The sequence below is a fragment of the Salvelinus fontinalis genome, chromosome 16 (genome assembly GCF_029448725.1).
Source record: "Salvelinus fontinalis isolate EN_2023a chromosome 16, ASM2944872v1, whole genome shotgun sequence".
NCBI lineage: Eukaryota > Metazoa > Chordata > Actinopteri > Salmoniformes > Salmonidae > Salvelinus > Salvelinus fontinalis.
In genome coordinates this window covers 53077996-53103157 of record NC_074680.1, presented here as the reverse complement: position 1 = coordinate 53103157, position 25162 = coordinate 53077996, and the positions used below count along the sequence as shown (strand labels likewise).

The 25162-nt window shown below is 47.0% G+C and overlaps 1 protein-coding gene across 1 annotated transcript; it reads right to left on the bottom strand.

The window, feature by feature from the left end:
- Positions 1–876: 876 nt before the first annotated feature.
- Positions 877–21464, bottom strand: ralbp1 (ralA binding protein 1). Its single transcript, XM_055865706.1, has 13 exons — positions 21398–21464; positions 19717–20066; positions 14997–15124; positions 14483–14634; positions 13981–14123; positions 13045–13238; positions 11816–11971; positions 11304–11465; positions 8983–9114; positions 5466–5576; positions 4759–4880; positions 1778–1898; positions 877–1566 (listed from the first exon to the last, which is right to left on the bottom strand). The coding sequence occupies exons 2-13, from the start codon at positions 19964–19966 to the stop codon at positions 1240–1242; spliced, it is 1998 nt and encodes a 665-aa protein (XP_055721681.1). The 5' UTR covers positions 19967–20066; positions 21398–21464; the 3' UTR covers positions 877–1239.
- Positions 21465–25162: the final 3698 nt, after the last annotated feature.

Here is a 25162-nt window from a genome sequence, read left to right as displayed (position 1 = left end):
AACCTTTATTTAACTAGGCAAGTCAGTTAAATAAAAAATTAAATAAAAAATAAATAAATGTATTAATGTTTTCCAAATATTTATATTTCGTATTCATCATGCAGCACCACAATAACAGACAAGAGTTTCCAATGACATCATCGGTGTGCATCATGTGATTCTAAACAATTATGAGGAGCCATTGCATGTCATTGGAAAATGCTCGTGATTATATTGTTTACTACAACAACAACAACAACAAAATAGAAATGCTCCATTTTCTAAACACGTTAATGTTGAGGTTGGTGATGAAGATGATGAATATGAAGTTGTAAAAAAAATGTTGACATTTCTCTTTAATGTTGTCTTTAGTGGTTCTATAGACCGAACAGACCAGTCTCTCTCAGTTATTATGGCACAGAGGATCCATTCCATTCATGATTGGTACAGGATTGGAACAGGACTGGTAAAAGATTGGTACAGGATTGGTAAAGACAAGCATTAAGTGGAGTTGTTTTTAATATTGTTGGTTTAACATGGGCCATATTACAAAGCTGTCATCTAAGACGCTTTTCTATAACTTATAGGTCGGGGTCTGTATTCATAAAGTAACTGAGTAGGAGTACTGATCTAGGATCAGTTTAGCCTTTTAGATTGTAGTGAATAAGATTACATGGACAGAGAGGATCTGATCCTAGATCAGCACTCCTACTGACGCTTTGTGAATATGGGACCTGGAGCCTACCTCTTCCTTCATTAGTAGCCCCTCCCCTCTCTGATGAGGGTAGGAGGGGGGAGGCCAGGGAGAGAGGGGTGGATAGAGGCCAGGGATGGATAGAGGCCAGGGAGAGAGGGGTGGATAGAGGACAGGGAGAGATGGATAGATGCCAGGGAGAGAGGGAGAGGGATGGATAGAGGCCAGGGAGAGAGGGGTGGATAGGGGCCAGGGAGAGAGGGGTGGATAGAGGCCAGGGAGAGAGGGGTGGATAGAGGCCAGGGAGAGAGGGGTGGATAGAGGCCAGGGAGAGAGGGGTGGATAGAGGCCAGGGAGAGAGGGGTGGATAGAGGCCAGGGAGAGAGGGGTGGATAGAGGCCAGGGAGAGAGGGGTGGATAGAGGCCAGGGAGAGAGGGGTGGATAGAGGCCAGGGAGAGAGGGATGGATAGAGGCCAGGGAGAGAGTGGTGGATAGAGGCCAGGGAGAGAGGGATGGATAGAGGCCAGGGAGAGGTGCTCACAGGTTGGTCTCCCTTCTATCTCTACTAGGGCAGGTTGGTCTCCCTCCTATCTCTACCAGGGGAAGGTTTAGGGGGATCCTTGGCAGTGGTAGCTTTCCCGTTCTTAGCTTCGACCGCCACCACTGGCTCTGCTGCTGCAGCGGATACCACGGCAGCTACGGAACGTTTGGTCTGCTCCTCGCTCCTCGCCTCGGGGCTGGGCTGTATGGGCGGAGCCTGTTCTGCTGGAGGTGGGGCTGTCAGCTCCTGCTGCTGGAGCTTGTGGGTCTGGAGGAGGCGGAGCTGAACGCGCAGTTCCAAGATGGCTTCCTGCTCCTCGTGGATGGCCTGGTTGAAGTGGGTGTTCTTGTTCTGGAGGATGGCGAGATGGAGACACAAGGAAAGACAGTTCAGACGGACAGAGAGAGAGAGGGAGAGACAGAGAGAGAGACAGAGAGAGAGAGAGAGAGGGAGAGACAGAGAGAGAGACAGCAACAAGAAGCAAAACTAGATGACAGAATAAAAAACTAAGTATAGCAGAGCTCAGACATCCCCCTCTCTCTCTTCTCTCCCCGTCTCTCACCTCCAGTTCTTCGTTCTGTTTCTGCAGCTCTTCCAGGATCATCTGTAGTTCCTCCTCGTCTTCACTCTCACTCTCGCTGTCTGAAGAGTACTCCTCTGTCTCACTGCGACCCTGTTGACGACTATAGACACAGGGAGAGGAGAACTTATATTCACCATATACACTGGGTGATCAAATCATTAGGAACACCTTCCTAAAATTGAGATGAATTCCCCCCCCCCCCTTTTGCCCTTCGTCGGGGAGTATTAGCCTAGGTACCAGTCTCAAGCTAAAGAAGTGTAGTAAGTTGACAACAAGGGTTTAATTTTGTTTACTTAACAACTAAAATACTGATATTCTCACAAGGGTGTAACCTCACCACCACCATGTTAAAGGCTGTCTGTTATGGAAGCCCTGTTGATGAGTCACCACCACCATGTTAAAGGCTGTTTGTTAGGGAAGCCCTGTTGATGAGTCACCACCACCATGTTAAAGGCTGTTTGTTAGGGAAGCCCTGTTGATGAGTCACCACCACCATGTTAAAGGCTGTTTGTTATGGAAGCCCTGTTGATGAGTCACCACCACCACGTTAAAGGCTGTTTGTTATGGAAGCCCTGTTGATGAGTCACCACCACCATGTTAAAGGCTGTTAGGGAAGCCCTGTTGATGAGTCAGGACTCTACAAGGTGATCGAAAGCATTTCCACAGGGATGCTGGCCCATGTTGACTCCAATGCTTCCCACAATTGTGTCAAGTTGGCTGGATGTCCTTTAGGTGGTGGAACATTCTGGATACACACACTTCATGGTAAAGTCTACACCAGTTGTATTCGCCGCACGTGACAAACAAAATTTGATATCAATATGATATTTACAGTGTAAATGAATGTTTTTGTAACACAAACACACCCATGGATGTTTAGTTGGTAAATGTATCTAAGACTCAAGCCGGGCGATGTTCGTTCACCGTCTACATTTAGCACCTGGATATTAGTTCTGGGATTTGTCCTCCGGGAACGATCTAACAGTAGACATTTTGATTTATTTTACCTTTATTTAACTAGACAAGTCAGTTAAGAACAAATTCTTATTTTCAATGGCGGCCTACCGGGGAACAGTGGGTTAACTGCCTTGTGCAGGGGGCAGAACGACAGATTTTTTACCTTGTCAGCTCGGGGATTCGATCTCGCAACCTTTCGGTGACTAGTTCAACGCTCTAAACCACGAGGCTACCTGCCACTACCGGCCGCCCATAAGGAGAGACGAGACAAAACTAGCCAGAGATAAAATAGTGCTGTAGGATAGCTGAGCTGACTCAAGACTGTAAAATCTACACTTTACAAAAATATCAACACATGTAAAGTGTTGGTGTTTCATGAGCTGAAATAAAACAGAGTTCTGACCTCTAGCCGGTCACGTCAGTCAGAGTCCTGACCTCTAGCCGGTCACGTCAGTCAGAGATCTGACCTCTAGCCGGTCACGTCAGTCAGAGATCTGACCTCTAGCCGGTCACGTCAGTCAGAGATCTGACCTCTAGCCGGTCACGTCAGTCAGAGATCTGACCTCTAGCCGGTCACGTCAGTCAGAGATCTGACCTCTAGCCGGTCACGTCAGTCAGAGATCTGACCTCTAGCCGGTCACGTCAGTCAGAGATCTGACCTCTAGCCGGTCACGTCAGTCAGAGATCTGACCTCTAGCCGGTCACGTCAGTCAGAGATCTGACCTCTAGCCGGTCACGTCAGTCAGAGATCTGACCTCTAGCCGGTCACGTCAGTCAGAGATATGACCTCTAGCCGGTCACGTCAGTCAGAGATCTGACCTCTAGCCGGTCACGTCAGTCAGAGATATGACCTCTAGCCGGTCACGTCAGTCAGAGTCCTGACCTCTAGCCGGTCACGTCAGTCAGAGTCCTGACCTCTAGCCGGTCACGTCAGTCAGAGATCTGACCTCTAGCCGGTCACGTCAGTCAGAGTCCTGACCTCTAGCCGGTCACGTCAGTCAGAGTCCTGACCTCTAGCCGGTCACGTCAGTCAGAGTCCTGACCTCTAGCCGGTCACGTCAGTCAGAGATCTGACCTCTAGCCGGTCACGTCAGTCAGAGGTCTGACCTCTAGCCGGTCACGTCAGTCAGAGGTCTGATCTCTAGCCGGTCACGTCAGTCAGAGTCCTGACCTCTAGCCGGTCACGTCAGTCAGAGTCCTGACCTCTAGCCGGCCACGTCAGTCAGAGATCTGACCTCTAGCCGGTCACGTCAGTCAGAGATCTGACCTCTAGCCGGTCACGTCAGTCAGAGATCTGACCTCTAGCCGGTCACGTCAGTCAGAGGTCTGATCTCTAGCCGGTCACGTCAGTCAGAGATCTGACCTCTAGCCGGTCACGTCAGTCAGAGTCCTGACCTCTAGCCGGTCACGTCAGTCAGAGTCCTGACCTCTAGCCGGTCACGTCAGTCAGAGGTCTGACCTCTAGCCGGTCACGTCAGTCAGAGATCTGACCTCTATCCGGCCACGTCAGTCAGAGATCTGACCTCTAGCCGGCCACGTCAGTCAGAGTCCTGACCTCTAGCCGGTCACGTCAGTCAGAGATCTGACCTCTATCCGGTCACGTCAGTCAGAGATCTGACCTCTAGCCGGTCACGTCAGTCAGAGTCCTGACCTCTAGCCGGTCACGTCAGTCAGAGATCTGACCTCTAGCCGGTCACGTCAGTCAGAGATCTGACCTCTAGCCGGTCACGTCAGTCAGAGATCTGACCTCTAGCCGGTCACGTCAGTCAGAGTCCTGACCTCTAGCCGGTCACGTCAGTCAGAGTCCTGACCTCTAGCCGGTCACGTCAGTCAGAGTCCTGACCTCTAGCCGGTCACGTCAGTCAGAGTCCTGACCTCTAGCCGGTCACGTCAGTCAGAGTCCTGACCTCTAGCCGGTCACGTCAGTCAGAGTCCTGACCTCTAGCCGGTCACGTCAGTCAGAGTCCTGACCTCTAGCCGGTCACGTCAGTCAGAGATCTGACCTCTGTATGTCAGCGATCTCGGCCCTCAGTCTCTCGATCTCCTCCTTCTCTGTAGCGATTTGTCTCCTCAACACCTGCTCCAGAGATATCAGCTCCTCCTGCTCCGTCAGGATCTCATTCTCCTGGAGGGAGGGAGGGAGGGAGGGAGGGAGAGAGGAGGGGAGGGAGAGAGGGAGGAAAGGGAGAGAGGGAGAGAGAGAGGAGGGGAGGGAGAAAGGGAGAGAGGAGGGGAGGGAGAAAGGGAGAGAGGAGGGGAGGGAGAAAGGGAGAGAGAGGAGGGGAGGGAGAGAGGGAGGAAAGTGAGAGGGAGAGAGAGAGGAGGGGAGGGAGAGAGAGAGGAGGGGAGGGAGAGAGAGAGGAGGGGAGGGAGAGAGGGAGAGAGAGAGGAGGGGAGGGAGAGAGGGAGGAAAGGGAGAGAGGGAGAGAGAGAGGAGGGGAGGGAGAGAGGGAGGAAAGTGAGAGAGGGAGAGAGAGAGGAGGGGAGGGAGAGAGGGAGGAAAGTGAGAGAGGGAGAGAGAGAGGAGGGGAGGGAGAGAGGGAGAGAGAGAGGAGGGGAGGGAGAGAGGGAGGAAAGGGAGAGAGAGAGGAGGGGAGGGAGAGAGGGAGAGAGAGAGGAGGGGAGGGAGAGAAAAAAAGCACTGTTCAGCATAGGTCAGGAGATCATTTCCCCTCCATAATGTCCATGTTCGTGTGTTACCGTGTGTTACCTGTGCCAGCAGTATGTTGACCACCTCTTCTTCGTTCTCAGTCATCTCTTCTTTAGACACGTCTTCTTTAGAGAGACTGGCTATCTCCTGGGCTATCTTAGTCTCACACTCCTAGACACACACACACACACACACACACACACGTTAGAGAGACAGGATCTCTAAAGCTCCTAGGAGGTACACACTAGGGCTGGCACAATTACCATATAACCGTGTAACTGACGGGTATGGATAAAGACCGTCATGAAGATGAAATAACCGCCATTTTGGAAACGAATAGCAAACGGAAGACAGGAAGGCAGACAGGAAGGCAGGGGATTCCTGCGGTTGAGTTTCTGCTGTAGCACAGACTCTTAACATGATGAAACTTTGTTGCTTCTTGCTGAAACAAACAGTCTTTGGTTGCCTAGGCAACAGCCTTCACCGTGCAGCAGCAGCACACAGAAATAGAATGAATAGAACAGGCTTGGAACCTCTAAGACTGGTAAATAGAATGAATAGAACAGGCTTGGAACCTGTAACCCTGGTAATATGACTGGTAAATAGAACAGGCTTGGAACCTCTAAGACTGGTAAATAGAATGAATAGAACAGGCTTGGAACCTGTAACCCTGGTAATATGACTGGTAAATAGAACAGGCTTGGAACCTGTAACCCTGGTAATATGACTGGTAAATAGAACAGGCTTGGAACCTGTAACCCTGGTAATATGACTGGTAAATAGAACAGGCTTGGAACCTGTAACCCTGGTAATATGACTGGTAAATAGAACAGGCTTGGAACCTGTAACCCTGGTAATATGACTGGTAAATAGAACAGGCTTGGAACCTCTAACCCTGGTAATATGACTGGTAAATAGAATGAATAGAACAGGCTTGGAACCTCTAACCCTGGTAATATAACTGGTAAATAGAATGAATAGAACAGGCTTGGAACCTCTAACCCTGGTAATATAACTGGTAAATAGAACAGGCTTGGAACCTGTAACCCTGGTAATATGACTGGTAAATAGAACAGGCTTGGAACCTGTAACCCTGGTAATATGACTGGTAAATAGAATGAATAGAACAGGCTTGGAACCTGTAACCCTGGTAATATGACTGGTAAATAGAATGAATAGAACAGGCTTGGAACCTGTAACCCTGGTAATATGACTGGTAAATAGAATGAATAGAACAGGCTTGGAACCTGTAACCCTGGTAATATGACTGGTAAATAGAACAGGCTTGGAACCTCTAACCCTGGTAATATGACTGGTAAATAGAACAGGCTTGGAACTTCACAGGCTGTATTTTGTCAAGTTCTATTTTTGGTGTGGACCCCAGGAAGAGTACCTGCTGCTACTTCAACAGCTAAAACATCAATCATGTGTTTTGAGCCATATATACATCTACAGTGCATTCAGGAAAGTTTTCAGATCCCTTGACTTTTTCCACATTTTGTTACTTTACAGCCTTATTCTAAAATGGATTAAATCGCCCCCCCAGGGGCAATACCCAGGATGCACCTGTTTAAAATGGTTCCTCGTCAATCTATACACAACCCCATAATGACAAAGCAAAAACAGGTTTAGATTTGTATTCAAATGTATTAAAAATAAAAAAACAGAAATATGACATTTACGTAAGTATTCAGACCCTTTACTCAGTACTTTGTTGAAGCACCTTTGACAGCGATTACAGCCTCGAGTCTTCTTGGGTATGACGCTACAAGCTTGGCACACCTGTATTTGGAGAGTTTCTCCCATTCTTCTCTGCAGATCCTCTCAAGCTCTGTCAGGTTGGATGGGGAGCGTTGCTGCACAGCTATTTTCAGGTCTCTCCAGAGATGTTAGATCGGGTTCAAGTCCGGGCTCTGGCTGGGCCACTCAAGGACATTCAGAGACTTGTCCCGAAGCCACTCCAGCAATGTCTTGGCTATGTGCTTAGGGTCGTTGTCCTGTTGGAAGGTGAACCTTTGCCTCAGTCTGAGGTCCTGAGCGCTCTGGAGCAGGTTTTCATCAAGGATCTCTCTGTATTTTGCTCCGTTCATCATTTCCTCAATCCTGACCAGTCTCCCAGTCCCTGCCGCTGAAAAACATCCCCACAGCATGATGCTGCCACCACCATGCTTCACCGTAGGGATGGTATTGGCCAGGTGATGAGCAGTGCCTGGTCTCCTCCAGACGTGACGCTTGGTATTCAGGCCAAAGAGTTCAATCTTTGTCTCCCAAGTGGCGCAGTGGTCGAAGGCACTGCATCCCAGTGCTTGAGGCGTCACTACGGGTTTGCTCTAGCGACTCCTTGTGACGGCCCGGGCGCTGTACGGTGTTTCCTCCGACACATTGGTGTCGGCTGGCTTCCGGGTTAAGCGAGCAGTGTGTCAAGAAGCAGTGCGGCTTGGCAGGGTCGTGTTTCGGAGAACGCACGGCTCTTCACCGTCGCCTCTCCCGAGTTCGTACGGGAGTTGCAGCAATTGGGACAAGACTGTTACTACCAATTGTATATCACGAAATTGGGGAGAAAAAGGGGTAAAAATAAATAAATACGATCCATTTTGGTTTCATCAGACCAGAGAAGTTTGTCTCTCATGGTCTGAGAGTCCTTTAGGTGCCTTTTGGCAAACTCCAAGCGGGCTGTCATGTGCCTTTAACTGAGGAGTGGCTTCCGTCTGGCCACTCTACCACAAAGGCCTGATTGGTGGAGTGCTGCAGATGGTTGTCCTTCTGGAAGGTTCTCCCATCTCCGCAGAGGATCTCTGGAAATCTGTCAGTGACCATCAGGTTCTTGGTCGCCTCCCTGACCAAGGCCCTTCTCCCCCGTTTGCTCAGCTTGTCCGGACGGCCGGCTCTAGGAAGAGTCTTGGTGGTTCCTAACTTCTTCCATTAAGTATGATGGAGGCCACTGTGTTCTTGGGGACCTTCAATGCTACAGAAATATTTTGGTACCCTTCCCCAGATCTGTGCCTCGACACAATCCTGTCTCGGAGCTCTACGGAGAATTACTTCGACCTCATGGCTTTGTTTTTGCTCTGACATGCTCTGTCAACTGTGGGACCTTTATATAGACAGGTCTGTGCCTTTCCAAATCATCTCCAATCAATTGAATTTACCACAGGTGGACTCCAATCAAGTTGAAAAAACATCAATAATTATTATTTTTTTCATATTTTTTTGTTGTTGTTGCCAACATTTCTAAAAACCTGTTTTTGCTTTGTCATTATGGTGTGTTGTGCGTAGATTGAAGAGGATAAACAAAATAAAAATGTAATCCATTTTAGAACAAGGCTTTAACGTAACAAAATGTAGAAAAATGAAGAAATCTGAATACATTTTCCGAATGCCCTGTATGTTGTGTGTGTGTCCTTGCCTGTCTCTTGGCCTCCCCATTTTCTGAATGCCCTGTATGTTGTGTGTGTGTCCTTGCCTGTCTCTTGGCCTCCCCATTTTCTGAATGCCCTGTATGTTGTTGTGTGTGTGTCCTTGCCTGTCTCTTGGCCTCCCCATTTCCCTGAATGCCCTGTATGTTGTGTGTCCTTGCCTGTCTCTTGGCCTCCCGTAGTTTGCGTTTTAAAGCGGTGAGGATGCGTTGGACCTCCCAGAGCCTCTCCTCTTTAGACAGATCCTTCACCCCAGCCTGGAGGTCTCTGTGAAGGCAGTTCAGCAGGAACTCCTAGGGGGGGGGGGGGGGGGGGGGACGACGTTATCATACAGGATTATAGTCACCTTTAATATTAACGACACAATATGTTACACTGAACAAAAAATATAAAAACACCATGCAATAATTTCAAAGAGTTACAGTTTTTTTTAGAAGGAAATCAAGTCAATTTAAATAAATCAATTAGCAGATCCTACAGGTGGATTCCTGTAGTCAGCAGGCCACTTGCACACTCCCTCAAAACTTGAGACATCTGTGGCATTTGTTTTTGTATTTATTATGGATCCCCATTAGTTCCTGCCAAGACAGCAGCTACTCTTCCTGGGGTTTATTATGGATCCCCATTAGTTCCTGTCAAGGCAGCAGCTACTCTTCCTGGGGTTTATTATGGATCCCCATTAGTTCCTGCCAAGGCAGCAGCTACTCTTCCTGGGGTTTATTATGGATCCCCATTAGTTCCTGCCAAGACAGCAGCTACTCTTCCTGGGGTTTATTATGGATCCCCATTAGTTCCTGCCAAGGCAGCAGCTACTCTTCCTGGGGTTTATTATGGATCCCCATTAGTTCCTGCCAAGGCAGCAGCTACTCTTCCTGGGGTTTATTATGGATCCCCATTAGTTCCTGCCAAGGCAGCAGCTACTCTTCCTGGGGTTTATTATGGATCCCCATTAGTTCCTGCCAAGACAGCAGCTACTCTTCCTGGGGTTTATTATGGATCCCCATTAGTTCCTGCCAAGGCAGCAGCTACTCTTCCTGGGGTTTATTATGGATCCCCATTAGTTCCTGCCAAGACAGCAGCTACTCTTCCTGGGGTTTCTTATGGATCCTCATTAGTTCCTGCCAAGGCAGCAGCTACTCTTCCTGGGGTTTATTATGGATCCCCATTAGTTCCTGCCAAGGCAGCAGCTACTATTCCTGGGGTTTATTATGGATCCCCATTAGTTCCTGCCAAGGCAGCAGCTACTCTTGAAGCAACACAAACATAGGCACAGTCACATGCATACAAACAGACGATAACATACGCACTATACACACATCTACACATGGATTTAGTGTTGTATATATGTGGTAGTGGAGTAGGACCTGAGGGAACACACTTAGTGTGTTGTGAAATCTGTTATGAATGTATTGTAATGTTTTTATAATGAGTAGCTTGGGGATCCATAATAAATACAAATCTGACCACTTGCGTATTGGTACTTCCTGCTTTAGTTTGTGCTTATAATAATAATAATAATGAATAAATAATAATAATGAATAATAATAATGAATAATACTAAATAATAATGAATAATAAATACTAATAATAATGAATAATAATGAATAATAATAATGCATAATAATTAACAATAATAATAAATAATAGTAGTGAGAAGACTCCAGTGAGTGAACAGAGTCGACGTAAGAGTCCGTGTAATAAAAAAAAGGTAAATGCGGTAGTCTGGGTAGCCATTTTGATGAACTGTTTAGCAGTCTTATGGCTTGGGGCTAGAAGCTGTTCAGGTGCCTTTTGGTCCCAGACTTGGTGCTCTGGTACCGCTTGCCGTACGGTAGTGGAGTGAACAGTCTATGGCTTGGGTGGATGTGGTCTTTTGACAATTTTCCGGGCCTTTCTGTGACACCGCCTGGTATAGAGACATGGGCAGCTGTGAGGAGAAGGGTTTATTCTACAGATCTTTCACCGTGTTCCGGAACCTTTTTGGGGGTTTAGACCCACAGAAAGAGAACTGTATTTGAACAAAAAGTTTTTAGTTTAAAAAAAGTATGGATTTCAGTAAACAAAGAACGGCACGGAGTTACAGAAGACCAACATAGGTACACGGGTTTAAGAATTTACAGCCTGGATGTAGTCGGAGGTTCAGTCCTCCCACAGTCCAATGTGCTGTACATCGTGAAGAGGGGGAGGGGGGAACTAGGCTACATTTTAATACAGAGATGAACAGGAAGTCACAGGAAGTCCTATTGAGACACTGGAGCTCGTACAGATCCAGACAATGATCAGTGTCCACAACTCTGACACTGTATGCTCCCACTAAGATTTATTAAGATGCACAAATAACAAAACCCAGCAATAGCCTTTTACCAGAGCAGCGTCAGTGTCCTGGATACCATCTACTGCCCCTTAAAGACTGCTCGAGTGGCAGTCAGCCTGCTTCAGTGACTAAAGTTGTACTGCAAATACATGTTCAAACGCTCCCAACCTGTCGTCGTATCTCCTCCTTAATGCTGTCCTGTGTCTCCGGCAGGGCCGGCATGGTGGCAGCGTTGGACCAGCGGAGGGGACGGGATACGGGCCTCAGGAACACTTCCCCAAACAGCTCTCTCACGTGGGTGAAGAACATGTACAGGACCCTGTTACCAATCTGGAGGAAAGAGGACAGGGGGTCAAAAAGACAGGACCACAGATAGACGGGACAGACAGAAGACAAGAGGAGGATATAGGTCACTGGCATATGAATTGCACTGACGCAGTGTTAACCCTCTGAGCTAAAGTCTAGTAGTTTGTAGGGGTGATAATGAAGTCTGCTAGTTCAGTGTAAGTGGAGCAACCAACATCGTACCCTGTTGGGAATGCATTAGCTCTACAAAACTGGGCCAGGATATCACTGAAGACCCCTCCCTCCCTCCCTCCTTCCTCTCCTCTCCTGCACAGACCTATGGGATTCCTGTATGTAATGAAAAGCGCTCTACAAATACAATTCATTCTTATTACCTGTACAGTGGGGTTGAGTACGATGGATATATTCTGGATATTCATCTTGGTGTCGGTCTCTCTCGTGATAACATGGTCCATGTGAGTGACCAGCCAGGACAGGAGCAGGCGGCTGCCGTGGGGCACCTCCGTTAAGAGACGCTGGAACTCTGTCACCTGGCAAATAAAAGACCGTTCTAGAACTCTGTCACCTGGCAAATAAAAGACCGTTCTTGAACTCTGCCACCGGACAAATAAAACACAGTTCTAGAACTCTGCCACCGGACAAATAAAACACCGTTCTAGAACTCTGTCACCTGACAAATAAAACACCGTTCTAGAACTCTGTCACCTGGCAAATAAAACTCTGTTCTAGAACTCTGTCACCTGACAAATAAAACACAGTTCTAGAACTCTGTCACCTGACAAATACAACACCGTTCTAGAACTCTGTCACCTGGCAAATAAAACTCTGTTCTAGAACTCTGTCACCTGACAAATAAAACACAGTTCTAGAACTCTGTCACCTGACAAATACAACACCGTTCTAGAACTCTGTCACCTGGCAAATAAAACACCGTTCTAGAACTCTGTCACCTGGCAAATAAAACACCGTTCTAGAACTCTTTTAAAACACACACAGGGGCCATACTTGTGAACTTTTGCTTAAACCATTGGTCTAATGGCTAGCTGCTAGCTTTTCTCATAGGCCAACTTGGTCACGGCCAGCTGATCAGAAAATTATATCCGGTAACAAAATAACGAGTCAACCTATCAGAGACCTTAAAACGGTACAGCCTCCATCCAATCGCATTTGTTAAACAGGTCAATTTGTCCACCATAGGCAGATTGTTAAACCATCCAACTGATTGGTTTTAATATGTTACCCATGGTCACGATATTTTAACATGATGCTGCCTTGACCAGCCTACTGACGTTATACAACACTCAAAAGGCTTTTCCAAATCATCGTCCAATCAATTTAATTTACCACAGGTGGACTCCAATCAAGTTGTAGAAACATCTCAAGTTTGATCAATGTAAACAGGAAGCACCTGAGCTCAATTTACAGTCTCATAGCAAAGGGTCTGAATACTTATGTAAATAAGGTATTTCAGTTTTTTATTTGTAATACATTTACAAAAATTTCTAAAGACCTGTTTTCGGATTGTCGTTATGGGGTATTGACGAGGGGGGAAAATAAATTCATCCATAATATCTAAAAGCTGGTCATCAAATCACCTCCTCACCTTCTCAGCCTCAGCCGGTCTACTGCAGGCGTCCTCAAAGCGCTGAGCCAGCTCTCGCCCCAGCATGTTCTCAGGTAGCTCTCGGAGGTACTGTTTCAACAGGCTGGCTACAGTGTGAGGGTCATGCTCCTCCAAGCACGGACACTCCTCGCGGTCATACGCTGCCTTCAGCTCATCCACTTTAGACTTCATACCTGGGGAGGGAAAGAGAGAGGGAGGAGGGAGGGTTAATACACAGTATACACCGCCATTCATCACTGACACGGTAGATTCCCCTCACACACCAAGACATACCTGACACACGGTAGACTCACACACCAAGACGTACCTGACACACGGTAGACTCACACACCAAGACATACCTGACACACGGTAGACTCACACACCAAGACGTACCTGACACACGGTAGACTCACACACCAAGACATACCAGACACACGGTAGACTCCCCTCACACACCAAGACACACCAGACACACGGTAGACTCCCCTCACACACCAAGACATACCAGACACACGGTAGACTCACACACCAAGACACACCAGACACACGGTAGACTCACACACCAAGACACACCAGACACACGGTAGACTCACACACCAAGACACACCTGACACACGGTAGACTCACACACCAAGACATACCAGACACACGGTAGACTCACACACCAAGACACACCAGACACACGGTAGACTCCCCTCACACACCAAGACACACCTGACACACGGTAGACTCACACACCAAGACATACCAGACACACGGTAGACTCCCCTCACACACCAAGACACACCTGACACACGGTAGACTCACACACCGAGACATACCTGATACACGGTAGACTCCCCTCACACACCAAGACACACCAGACACACGGTAGACTCACACACCAAGACACACCCGACACACGGTAGACTCCCCTCACACACCAAGACACACCTGACACACGGTAGATTCCTTCACATCTCATTCCGTAGCTCTCGATGTAGTCGATACACTCTCTGAAGACCGCAGGGAGCTGGATCCCGTCGTACAGGGCTGTTCTCTTCACTGCCTCAGCCAGGGGAGCCCCAAAGATGGGTCTGGTGAACAAACAATAATAGTTTAAATGACCATTTTAAAATGTCACAGAACGGCTTTTAACACAAATCCCTGAGAAACACGCTCAGGTTGAAAGCAACAGAGTCCAGCCACACACAGGTTGAAAGCACAGAGTCCAGCCACACACAGGTTGACAGCAACAGAGTCCAGCCACACACAGGTTGACAGCAACAGAGTCCAGCTACACACATGTTGAAAGCACAGAGTCCAGCCACACACAGGTTGACAGCAACAGAGTCCAGCCACACACAGGTTGACAGCAACAGAGTCCAGCCAGCCTTTCACTCCCAGTCAAATTGTCACCAGGCCCGGGATGGGGACGTTGACCCGTCCGGTCTACCTGAACGCAGGTATCTCCACGGGGACGGGCTCCGGCTCGGCCATTGGCTTCTTCTTCTTCTTCTTCTCCTTCCACTGTTTCACCACGTCAGCAGCCGTCAGGTCTTTGGACTTCTTGTCCTTCTTGTCCTCCTTGGGACACTTCTCCTTCACCTGGGAGGACAAGACAACGTGTTGGTCCCCTGCGGCTCAGTTGGTAGAGCATAGTGCTTGCGACGCCAGGGTAGCGGGTTCAATTCCCGGGACCATCAATATGTAAAATATATGCATGGATGACAAAATGGCATATATAAAGTGAGAAATCAGAAATTGTTCTGATCCCCAAAAAATGGTTTAGTGCTGCATCCTCGTAAGTAATAGCAAATAAAAACATTGAAATAATTCAAAAGAATAAGCTCCACTGGTTATCGTAACTAACAGTTAATAGCAGGGCATTACAGCAGAGTGGTAAAACAGAGTATTCCAGCAAGGTAAATAAATGGAAAACAGTGATGTTCATTTACTTGATTCTTTACCTTGAAGTCTTTCTTCTTGGAGAAGCTGGGTTTCTTAAACACGTGAATCCCCTTTGAACGCTTCATCTTGGAGGGGCTCTCAGCCTCGTCCGCCGAGCTGTCCTCCTGGAAGGCTGCGTATCCCTCCGCTACGGGACGGACGGAGAGGATAGAGGAGGAGGTTAGAAAGCACACTTCTCTCTGAATCTCACTAATACCACAGATGTAGTCAACAAGAAGCACGGAAGAGAGGAGAGAGAGTCAGGAACTATAGCAGAGGAGAGGGAGAGGAGAGAGAGTCAGGAACTATAGCAGAGGAGAGGGAGAGAAAGAGAGTCAGGAAATATAGCAGAGGAGAGGAGAGAGAGAGAGTCAGGAAATATAGCAGAGGAGAGGAGAGAGAGTCAGGAACTATAGCAGAGGAGAGGAGAGAGAGAGTCAGGAACTATAGCAGAGGAGAGGGAGAGAGAGAGAGAGAGTCAGGAACTATAGCAGAGGAGAGGGAGAGAGAGAGAGAGTCAGGAACTATAGCAGAGGAGAGGGAGAGAGAGTCAGGAAATATAGCAGAGGAGAGGAGAGAGAGTCAGGAAATATAGCAGAGGAGAGGGAGAGAGAGAGAGAGTCAGGAAATATAGCAGAGGAGAGGAGAGGGAGAGGAGAGAGAGTCAGGAAATATAGCAGAGGAGAGGAGAGAGAGAGAGAGTCAGGAAATATAGCAGAGGAGAGGAGAGAGAGAGATAGTCAGGAAATATAGCAGAGGAGAGGAGAGAGAGAGAGAGTCAGGAAATATAGCAGAGGAGAGGAGAGGGAGAGAGAGTCAGGAAATATAGCAGAGGAGAGGAGAGAGAGTCAGGAACTATAGCAGAGGAGAGGAGAGAGAGAGTCAGGAACTATAGCAGAGGAGAGGGAGAGAGAGAGAGAGAGTCAGGAACTATAGCAGAGGAGAGGGAGAGAGAGAGAGAGTCAGGAACTATAGCAGAGGAGAGGGAGAGAGAGTCAGGAAATATAGCAGAGGAGAGGAGAGAGAGTCAGGAAATATAGCAGAGGAGAGGGAGAGAGAGAGAGAGTCAGGAAATATAGCAGAGGAGAGGAGAGGGAGAGGAGAGAGAGTCAGGAAATATAGCAGAGGAGAGGAGAGAGAGAGAGAGTCAGGAAATATAGCAGAGGAGAGGAGAGAGAGAGATAGTCAGGAAATATAGCAGAGGAGAGGAGAGAGAGAGAGAGTCAGGAAATATAGCAGAGGAGAGGAGAGGGAGAGAGAGTCAGGAAATATAGCAGAGGAGAGAGAGAGGAGAGAGAGTCAGGAAATATAGCAGAGGAGAGGGAGAGAGAGTCAGGAACTATAGCAGAGGAGAGAGAGAAGAAAAGAGAGAGGGAGCCAGAGAGAGAGAGAGGACAAGGAAAAGAGGTCAGGTTCCAATATAGGACAGTTCCCACAGCACCTGGCAGGCGGCTCGTTCTCCTGAACCAACCTCAAAAGATACTTCCTCACATCCAATCGCAAACAAACTGGTGTCCAAGATCAGATCAACGGTGACCTCAACACCTAACCTGTTGCCTCTAGCCAGCTAGAGACCCCGTGTATCGGACCGCTGCCTATGACACACCTTCGCTGGGTACAGGGTGTGCCCTCAAACTGTCCATCTCCTCCCCCCTCTCCCTCTGGTCACTACGCCCTGGGAGGGAAAGCTACATGTATCCATGGAAAACACCCTGATAAAAACAGACAGGAGGAACAATAAGCCCTTCCCCCTCTCACATAACAACAACCATTAGGAATCAGAGAGGCCATGTGCTTGAGAGGGCTTTGAACCAAAAGTGAGCATAAAGAGTTAACAAAGGATTAAAGTAACTTTCCACTGTTTCCAGATTTCTGTGAAATATGACCTAAAATTAATTACAATACGAGTGAATTCGTTTTCTTTCCAAAAAATGTGCAATTAAGTATGTTTAAAAAAACTGATTTTCTATGTTGGAAAGGTGTGGGCGTATACCCCCACCAACAGAATGGTGCGGGCGTATACCCCCACCAACAGAATGGTGCGGGCGTATACCCCCACCAACAGAATGGTGCGGGCTTATACCCCCACCAACAGAATGGTGCGGGCTTATACCCCCACCAACAGAATGGTGCGGGCGTATACCCCCACCAACAGAATGGTGTGGGCGTATACCCCCACCAACAGAATGGTGTGGGCTTATACCCCACCAACAGAATGATGTGGGCGTATACCCCCACCAACAGAATGGTGTGGGCGTATACCCCCACCAACAGAAAGGTGTGGGCGTATACCCCCACCAACAGAAAGGTGTGGGCGTATACCCCCACCAAAAGAATGGTGTGGGCGTATACCCCCACCAACAGAATGGTGTGGGCGTATACCCCCACCAACAGAATGGTGTGGGCGTATACCCCCACCAACAGAATGGTGTGGGCGTATACCCCCACCAACAGAATGGTGTGGGCGTATACCCCCACCAACAGAATGGTGTGGGCTTATAACCCCACCAACAGAATGGTGTGGGCGTATACCCCCACCAACAGAATGGTGTGGGCGTATACCCCCACCAACAGAATGGTGTGGGCGTATACCCCCACCAACAGAATGGTGTGGGCGTATAACCCCACCAACAGAAAGGTGTGGGCGTATTCCCCCACCAACAGAATGGTGTGGGCGTATACCCCCACCAACAGAATGGTGTGGGCTTATACCCCCACCAACAGAATGGTGTGGGCTTATACCCCCACCAACAGAATGGTGTGGGCTTATACCCCCACCAACAGAATGGTGTGGGCGTATACCCCCACCAACAGAATGGTGTGGGCGTATACCCCCACCAACAGAATGGTGTGGGCGTATACCCCCACCAACAGAATGGTGTGGGCGTATACCCCCACCAACAGAATGGTGTGGGCGTATACCCCCACCAACAGAATGGTGTGGGCGTATTCCCCCACCAACAGAATGGTGTGGGCGTATTCCCCCACCAACAGAATGGTGTGGGCGTATTCCCCCACCAACAGAATGGTGTGGGCATATTCCCCCACCAACAGAATGGTGTGGGCGTATTCCCCCACCAACAGAATGGTGTGGGCGTATTCCCCCACCAACAGAATGGTGTGGGCGTATTCCCCCACCAACAGAATGGTGTGGGCGTATTCCCCCACCAACAGAATGGTGTGGGCGTATACCCCCACCAACAGAATGGTGTGGGCGTATACCCCCACCAACAGAATGGTGTGGGCGTATACCCCCACCAACAGAATGGTGTGGGCGTATACCCCCACCAACAGAATGGTGTGGGCGTATACCCCCACCAACAGAATGGTGTGGGCGTATACCCCCACCAACAGAATGGTGTGGGCGTATACCCCCACCAACAGAATGGTGTGGGCTTATACCCCCACCAAAAGAATGGTGTGGGCGTATACCCCCACCAACAGAATGGTGTGGGCTTATACCCCCACCAACAGAATGGTGTGGGCGTATTCCCCCACCAACAGAATGGTGTGGGCGTATCCCGGGAGTAAAAAATATTCATGCGAGTAGACCGCTGATTGGCCAAATCATCTTCCTCGATAACATCATCCTCTATGAGGAAATACTGTAGCCAGTGTGTTTGAAACGGTCTGAAATGCAAGTTTCAGTGTTTTTCTCTCTTCAATGTATGCTTTGGCCACAAATACGAGTATAGGATGGAGTCAACAACATTATTTGGGTGTAAGTTAACTGAATAATGAACGATTAAAAGTGAGATTTTCACTGGACAGTTACTTTAAAGCATGTGCTATGCAACAAATCAGTCAGAAAAGGCTGTTTTCCGGTTTAGGTCACAAGGTCAGGAAAACTGCTGGTCCAAAGCAATTTCTTTGTTGCCTTCCTAGGATAGCTCTCCCTCTCCCAAAGAGATGTTTGATCTAATCCCTCCTAGGACAGCTCTCTCTCTCTAAAAGAGATGTTTGATCTAATCCTTCCTAGGATAGCTCTCCCTCTCCAAAGAGATGTTTGATCTAATCCCTCCTAGGACAGCGCTCTCTCTCTAAAAGAGATGTTTGATCTAATCCTTCCTAGGATAGCTCTCCCTCTCCAAAGAGATGTTTGATCTAATCCCTCCTAGGACAGCTCTCCCTCTCCAAAGAGATGTTTGATCTAATCCCTCCTAGGATAGCTCTACCTCTCGAATCTTAAAAGTCAACTTTAGGTACAAAAAACTCATTTTTTCATTCAAACAGAAATGGGATGTGCCTTTGGTGGTTCATCAATGTGTCATTCTAGTCATGCGCGCTGTGAATGACGTAGCTAGTTCGTTAGCTAACTGTAGCTAGTTCGTTAGCTAACTGTAGCTAGTTCGTTAGCTAACTGTAGCTAGTTCGTTAGCTAACTGTAGCTAGTTCGTTAGCTAACTGTAGCTAGTTCGTTAGCTAACTGTAGCTAGTTCGTTAGCTAACTGTAGCTAGCCAGTAACTCCTCCAGTATGTGTTGATGTAATTTCACTGGATTTGGTTTTGGACAGAAGCAGAGATCGGTAAGAAATGGCACTTCTGTAGCTAAATATCTTATTCAGCCATTTTGTTTTGTTTTTTAAACATTAAATGACCTGGTATGATGGGGTATTGATCAATTATACAGTTTAAAGATGCTATTTTAGAGTTTTTTTTGCCTAAAGTCAACTTTTAATAAGAAGGACTTGTATAAATCACAGATAAATAAACAGTAATAAGGTATTTATTGTCTCTTACTCCTCTTCTCCTTCTTCTTGAACTTGTTCTTCTTCTTCCCGTGTTCTTTATCATCATCCGACACGGCGTCGATGACCTCATGGTGGTGGTGTCCGTCGTGGGGGGGCGAGGGCTCGCCCGTCCTGTACAGTCCGGGGAACTTGGTGGGGCTGATCTCCTCCGAGCTGGGGGTACGAGCCACCCCTCCCGGGTGCTCCGCCCGACGAACCTCCGCTGGGCTGCTACTGGGGGGCAGGAAGCACTCTGTCATGGCTGGGCTGGGTCTCTCTGCCCTGGGCACTGCTCTTGACACAGAGTCCTGGGTGTCACGTCACTCCTCGGGTCAGGGACACATCACCGGGCCATTACACCTACAGAGGACACACGCACACACATAGTTCATACTTAGTCAAACATTACATTCACATTATCTGATAGTTTTAGTATACAGCTGCTGCATCAATTTGTAACCAGCAGATGGGGCTCTTTTATAGTAGATATCTCTTAGAGTCCACCTCAACCCAACTATACTACTGCATCCACACAAACCCATATGAATCGTGGTGGCAGTAGACACACATTTAGTTAAACAGTACTGTTCTGTCTCCGTCTTAATGCGTAACTAGACGGACTGAATTAAATCATTAATGAATTAAATAAGATACAGACAGACAGTATGACTGCATGTCCACTTCACTGCATTGCACACAATGTACATCTTTTCTGTAGTCCCAGAATATAACTCATTAAAATAGTAACGTCGTACGTTAAGGATGCCCACAGGGGTCAAATCCAAACCCAGTACACGACTACAATACAACAACTGGATTAATCCAAGCCACCAGATGGGGCTCAAATATATTTTGGACCTCGTCAACTCAACCACACAAAACCCATACCCGCCCGCCCGCAGATACAGAAAAACTGTCACACAGACACCACTAAATGAATCTCAAATCACCTAACCATTTAAAAGATCACTTTTTGGTAACTTTTTAAAATTAAACTTAACTATTAAGGAGATGAACTGGATCTAGTGGTGGTAATGGTGCGTACTCCCTTTGACTGACACACCTCCAGCTCCACACATTTCTAAGGGGTTCCCAATATCTACATTGTTAGATACCTAGTCCAATGTATTGTTTTTAAAAAAAACAACTCACATTAACCCATACAGCCTTTAAACACTAGTTGTGCATCAAGATTCAGGCCTTAGCAAAATAATATGTAGATAAAAATCGAATGTGGTTCCTTCTCCAACTATCACTGGGGTCAGTCTGTGATCCTTATTATCATGGCTGACCTATGGCGATAATCCGTGTCGATGATAAAGCATTATGACTCCCGTTCAATACAACAACCACAAGTAGTTAACCTAAGGCACAGCCAGGAGCAAGCGAACGTAAAACAACCGACTCAAACGGATGTGCAAACTACCAAAGTTGTAGCTAGCCACTAGGCTTTGAATGGAGGCCCAGATGCTAACTCCTGTTGTTACAGTACAGCTGATTTGTTAGCTAGCTAGCCAGATAGCTACCTAGCTAGCTTACGTTAGCTATAAGCCACCCGCGGGTAATAATACTCAGAGATTCATGAGAATAAATCGACACGAGGCAACTATAAGTACTCCAACTTATATAACCGCATTTTTATTAAAATTCGACTTTGAGATAGGATCAGACATATTACTTTGCCAACTAACCTGTTCTGGTCAATTCCTTAACGGAGCTTCCTGCTAGCTGTTTGAGTACCAAATTAACAGAGCTGAGTGTGCGCAGTGATGCTATAGGTGCGTTATGGGAGTTGTAGTTTAGAGTGCAATCCTGGGGAAACTACAAGTCCAGTATGACCAACTTTATCAACTTTTAAAAGAGTATTCAACTATATACGTATGAATAGCTAAAACATTTATATTTGATCAGATACATTATGAAATGACTGACAACTTTTACACAAAGGTTGTCTTCATTGTGTTTTCTGTTGTCTATTTGGCAACTACTTCCACAGATCTAACAGCCTCTACCAGCTGTAACAGGGTCGCGAGTGACTCAATAACAATAAAGATTAACAAATCGTCATTGTGTGGTTTGCAGATTCACAGACTACTGTTTGTTCCTCGCCAATTGGGCACAGCATCAGTGGCAGGCAGGCAGGACACCCAGCCATCTGCAAACATCACTGCCGCTAAAAATAGAAGATGGAAAAGGGGGAGAGAGGAGGAGAAAGAGAGAAAGACAGAGAGAGGGTGTGTGTGTGTGTGTGTTTGGTTTTACTATCCTTAGGGACAAGAAGTCCTCACAAGGATAGTAAAAACAAAGGCAATTCTAAAAAGTGGGAACATTTCGCCAGTCCCCACAAGGAAAGGGGCTATTTTAAATGTAGGGGTTAGGGTTAAGGTTTAGGGTTAGGTTTAAGGGTTAGGGTTAGGTTTAAGGGTTAGGGTTAAGGTTTAGGTTTAAGGTTTAGGGTTAGGTTTAAGGGTTAGGATTAAGGGTTAGGTTTAGGGTTAAGATTAAGGTTCAAGGTTAGGATTAAGGTTTAAGGTTAGGTTGAGGGTTTAGGGAAAATAGGATATTAAAGGTGAATCCATTGTTTGGTCCCTACAACAATAGTCAAACAAACGCTAGTGCAGCAGTAAAAACATTAGCATCAGTCAGTTAAACCCCCCCCCCCCCCCCCCCCCCCCCTTTACCCCTCTTCCTGAGAAGGACTCTCTGTACACCCTGGTCCACTTACTGAACACCTGTGTATCAGAATGCTGTAACAACAACTGTGTTTCTCTAGGAACTGATGTGCTTCCTGTTACAGTAAAACTCAGATTAGATTAGCAGAATGGATTCCTGTCACAGTAAAACTCAGATTAGATTAACAGAATGGATTCCTGTCACAGTAAAACTAAGATTATATTATATTAGAGTGGGAGACTGGATGTCCAAGCAGGGACACTATAGTCTACTACGATAGCCAGTCAGTCCCCAGCCTTTCCCAGTCATGCTACACATATTTTAGGACAACTAGATGTAGGAAACAGAGGAGGATTATTAGACGTAGGAAACAGAGGAGGACTATTAGACGTAGGAAACAGAGGAGGACTATTAGATGTAGGAAACAGAGGAGGACTATTAGACGTAGGAAACAGAGGAGGACTATTAGACGTAGGAAACAGAGGAGGACTATTAGACGTAGGAAACAGAGGAGGATTATTAGACGTAGGAAACAGAGGAGGACTATTAGACGTAGGAAACAGAGGAGGACTATTAGACGTAGGAAACAGAGAAGGATTATTAGACGTAGGAAACAGAGGAGGACTATTAGACGTAGGAAACAGAGGAGGACTATTAGAAGTAGGAAACAGAGGAGGACTATTAGACGTGGGAAACAGAGGATTATTAGACGTGGGAAACAGAGGAGGACTAGTAGACGTAGGAAACAGAGGATTATTAGACGTGGGAAACAGAGGAGGACTAGTAGACGTAGGAAACAGAGGAGGACTATTAGACGTAGGAAACAGAGGAGGACTATTAGACGTAGGAAACAGAGGAGGACTATTATACGTAGGAAACAGAGGAGGACTAGTAGACGCGGGAAACAGAGGAGGACTATTAGACGTAGGAAACAGAGGAGGATTATTAGACGTAGGAAACAGAGGAGGACTATTAGACGTGGGAAACAGAGGATTATTAGACGTGGGAAACAGAGGAGGACTAGTAGACGTAGGAAACAGAGGAGGACTATTAGACGTAGGAAACAGAGGAGGACTATTAGACGTAGGAAACAGAGGAGGATTATTAGACGCAGGAAACAGAGGAGGACTATTAGACGTAGGAAACAGAGGAGGATTATTAGACGTAGGAAACAGAGGAGGACTATTAGACGTGGGAAACAGAGGATTATTAGACGTGGGAAACAGAGGAGGACTAGTAGACGTAGGAAACAGAGGAGGACTATTAGACGTAGGAAACAGAGGAGGATTATTAGACGCAGGAAACAGAGGAGGATTATTAGACGTAGGAAACAGAGGAGGACTACTAGACGTAGGAAACAGAGGAGGATTATTAGACGCAGGAAACAGAGGAGGATTATTAGACGCAGGAAACAGAGGAGGATTATTAGACGTAGGAAACAGAGGAGGATTATTAGACGTAGGAAACAGAGGAGGATTATTATACGTAGGAAACAGAGGAGGACTATTAGACGTAGGAAACAGAGGAGGACTATTAGACGTAGGAAACAGATGAGGACTATTAGACGTGGGAAACAGAGGAGGACAGTTAGACGTAGGAAACAGAGGAGGATTATTAGACGTAGGAAACAGAGGAGGACTACTAGACGTAGGAAACAGAGGAGGACTAGTAGACGCAGGAAACAGAGGAGGACTAGTAGACGCAGGAAACAGAGGAGGACTATTAGACGTAGGAAACAGAGGAGGACTATTAGACGTAGGAAACAGAGGAGGACTAGTAGACGTAGGAAACAGAGGAGGACTATTAGACGTAGGAAACAGCTATTAGACGTAGGAAACAGAGGAGGACTATTAGACGTAGGAAACAGAGGAGGATTATTAGACGTAGGAAACAGAGGAGGACTATTAGACGTAGGAAACAGAGGAGGATTATTAGATGTAGGAAACAGAGGAGGACTACTAGACGTAGGAAACAGAGGAGGACTATTAGACGTAGGAAACAGAGGAGGACTATTAGACGTAGGAAACAGAGGAGGATTATTAGATGTAGGAAACAGAGGAGGACTATTAGACGTAGGAAACAGAGGAGGATTATTAGATGTAGGAAACAGAGGAGGACTACTAGACGTAGGAAACAGAGGAGGACTATTAGACGTAGGAAACAGAGGAGGACTATTAGACGTAGGAAACAGAGGAGGACTATTAGACGTAGGAAACAGAGGAGGACTAGTAGATGTAGGAAACAGAGGAGGACTATTAAACGTAGGAAACAGAAGGACTATTAGACGTAGGAAACAGAGGAGGACTATTAGACGTAGGAAACAGAGGAGGATTATTAGACGTAGGAAACAGAGGAGGACTATTAGACGTAGGAAACAGAGGAGGATTATTAGACGTAGGAAACAGAGGAGGACTATTAGACGTAGGAAACAGAGGAGGATTATTAGACGTGGGAAACAGAGGAGGACTATTATACGTAGGAAACAGAGGAGGACTATTAGACGTAGGAAACAGAGGAGGACTATTAGACGTAGGAAACAGAGGAGGACTAGTAGATGTAGGAAACAGAGGAGGATTATTAGACGTAGGACACAGAGGAGGACTATTAGACGTAGGACACAGAGGAGGACTATTAGACGTAGGAAACAGAGGAGGACTATTAGACGTAGGAAACAGAGGAGGACTATTAGACGTAGGAAACAGAGGAGGACTATTAGACGTAGGAAACAGAGGAGGACTATTAGACTTGGGAAACAGAGGAGGACTATTAGACGTAGGAAACAG

Bases quoted from the DNA above. Each gene is read 5' to 3' on its own strand.
- ralbp1 (XM_055865706.1), bottom strand. From the start codon at position 19,966: ATGACAGAGTGCTTCCTGCCCCCCAGTAGCAGCCCAGCGGAGGTTCGT. The intron at 15,125-19,716 runs GTAAGAGACAAT...TCCGTCCCGTAG, and splicing joins CAAGAAGAAGGAGAAGAGGA to CGGAGGGATACGCAGCCTTC. The intron at 13,239-13,980 runs GTGTGTCTTGGT...TTCCCTCCCCAG, and splicing joins AGGAATCTACCGTGTGTCAG to GTATGAAGTCTAAAGTGGAT.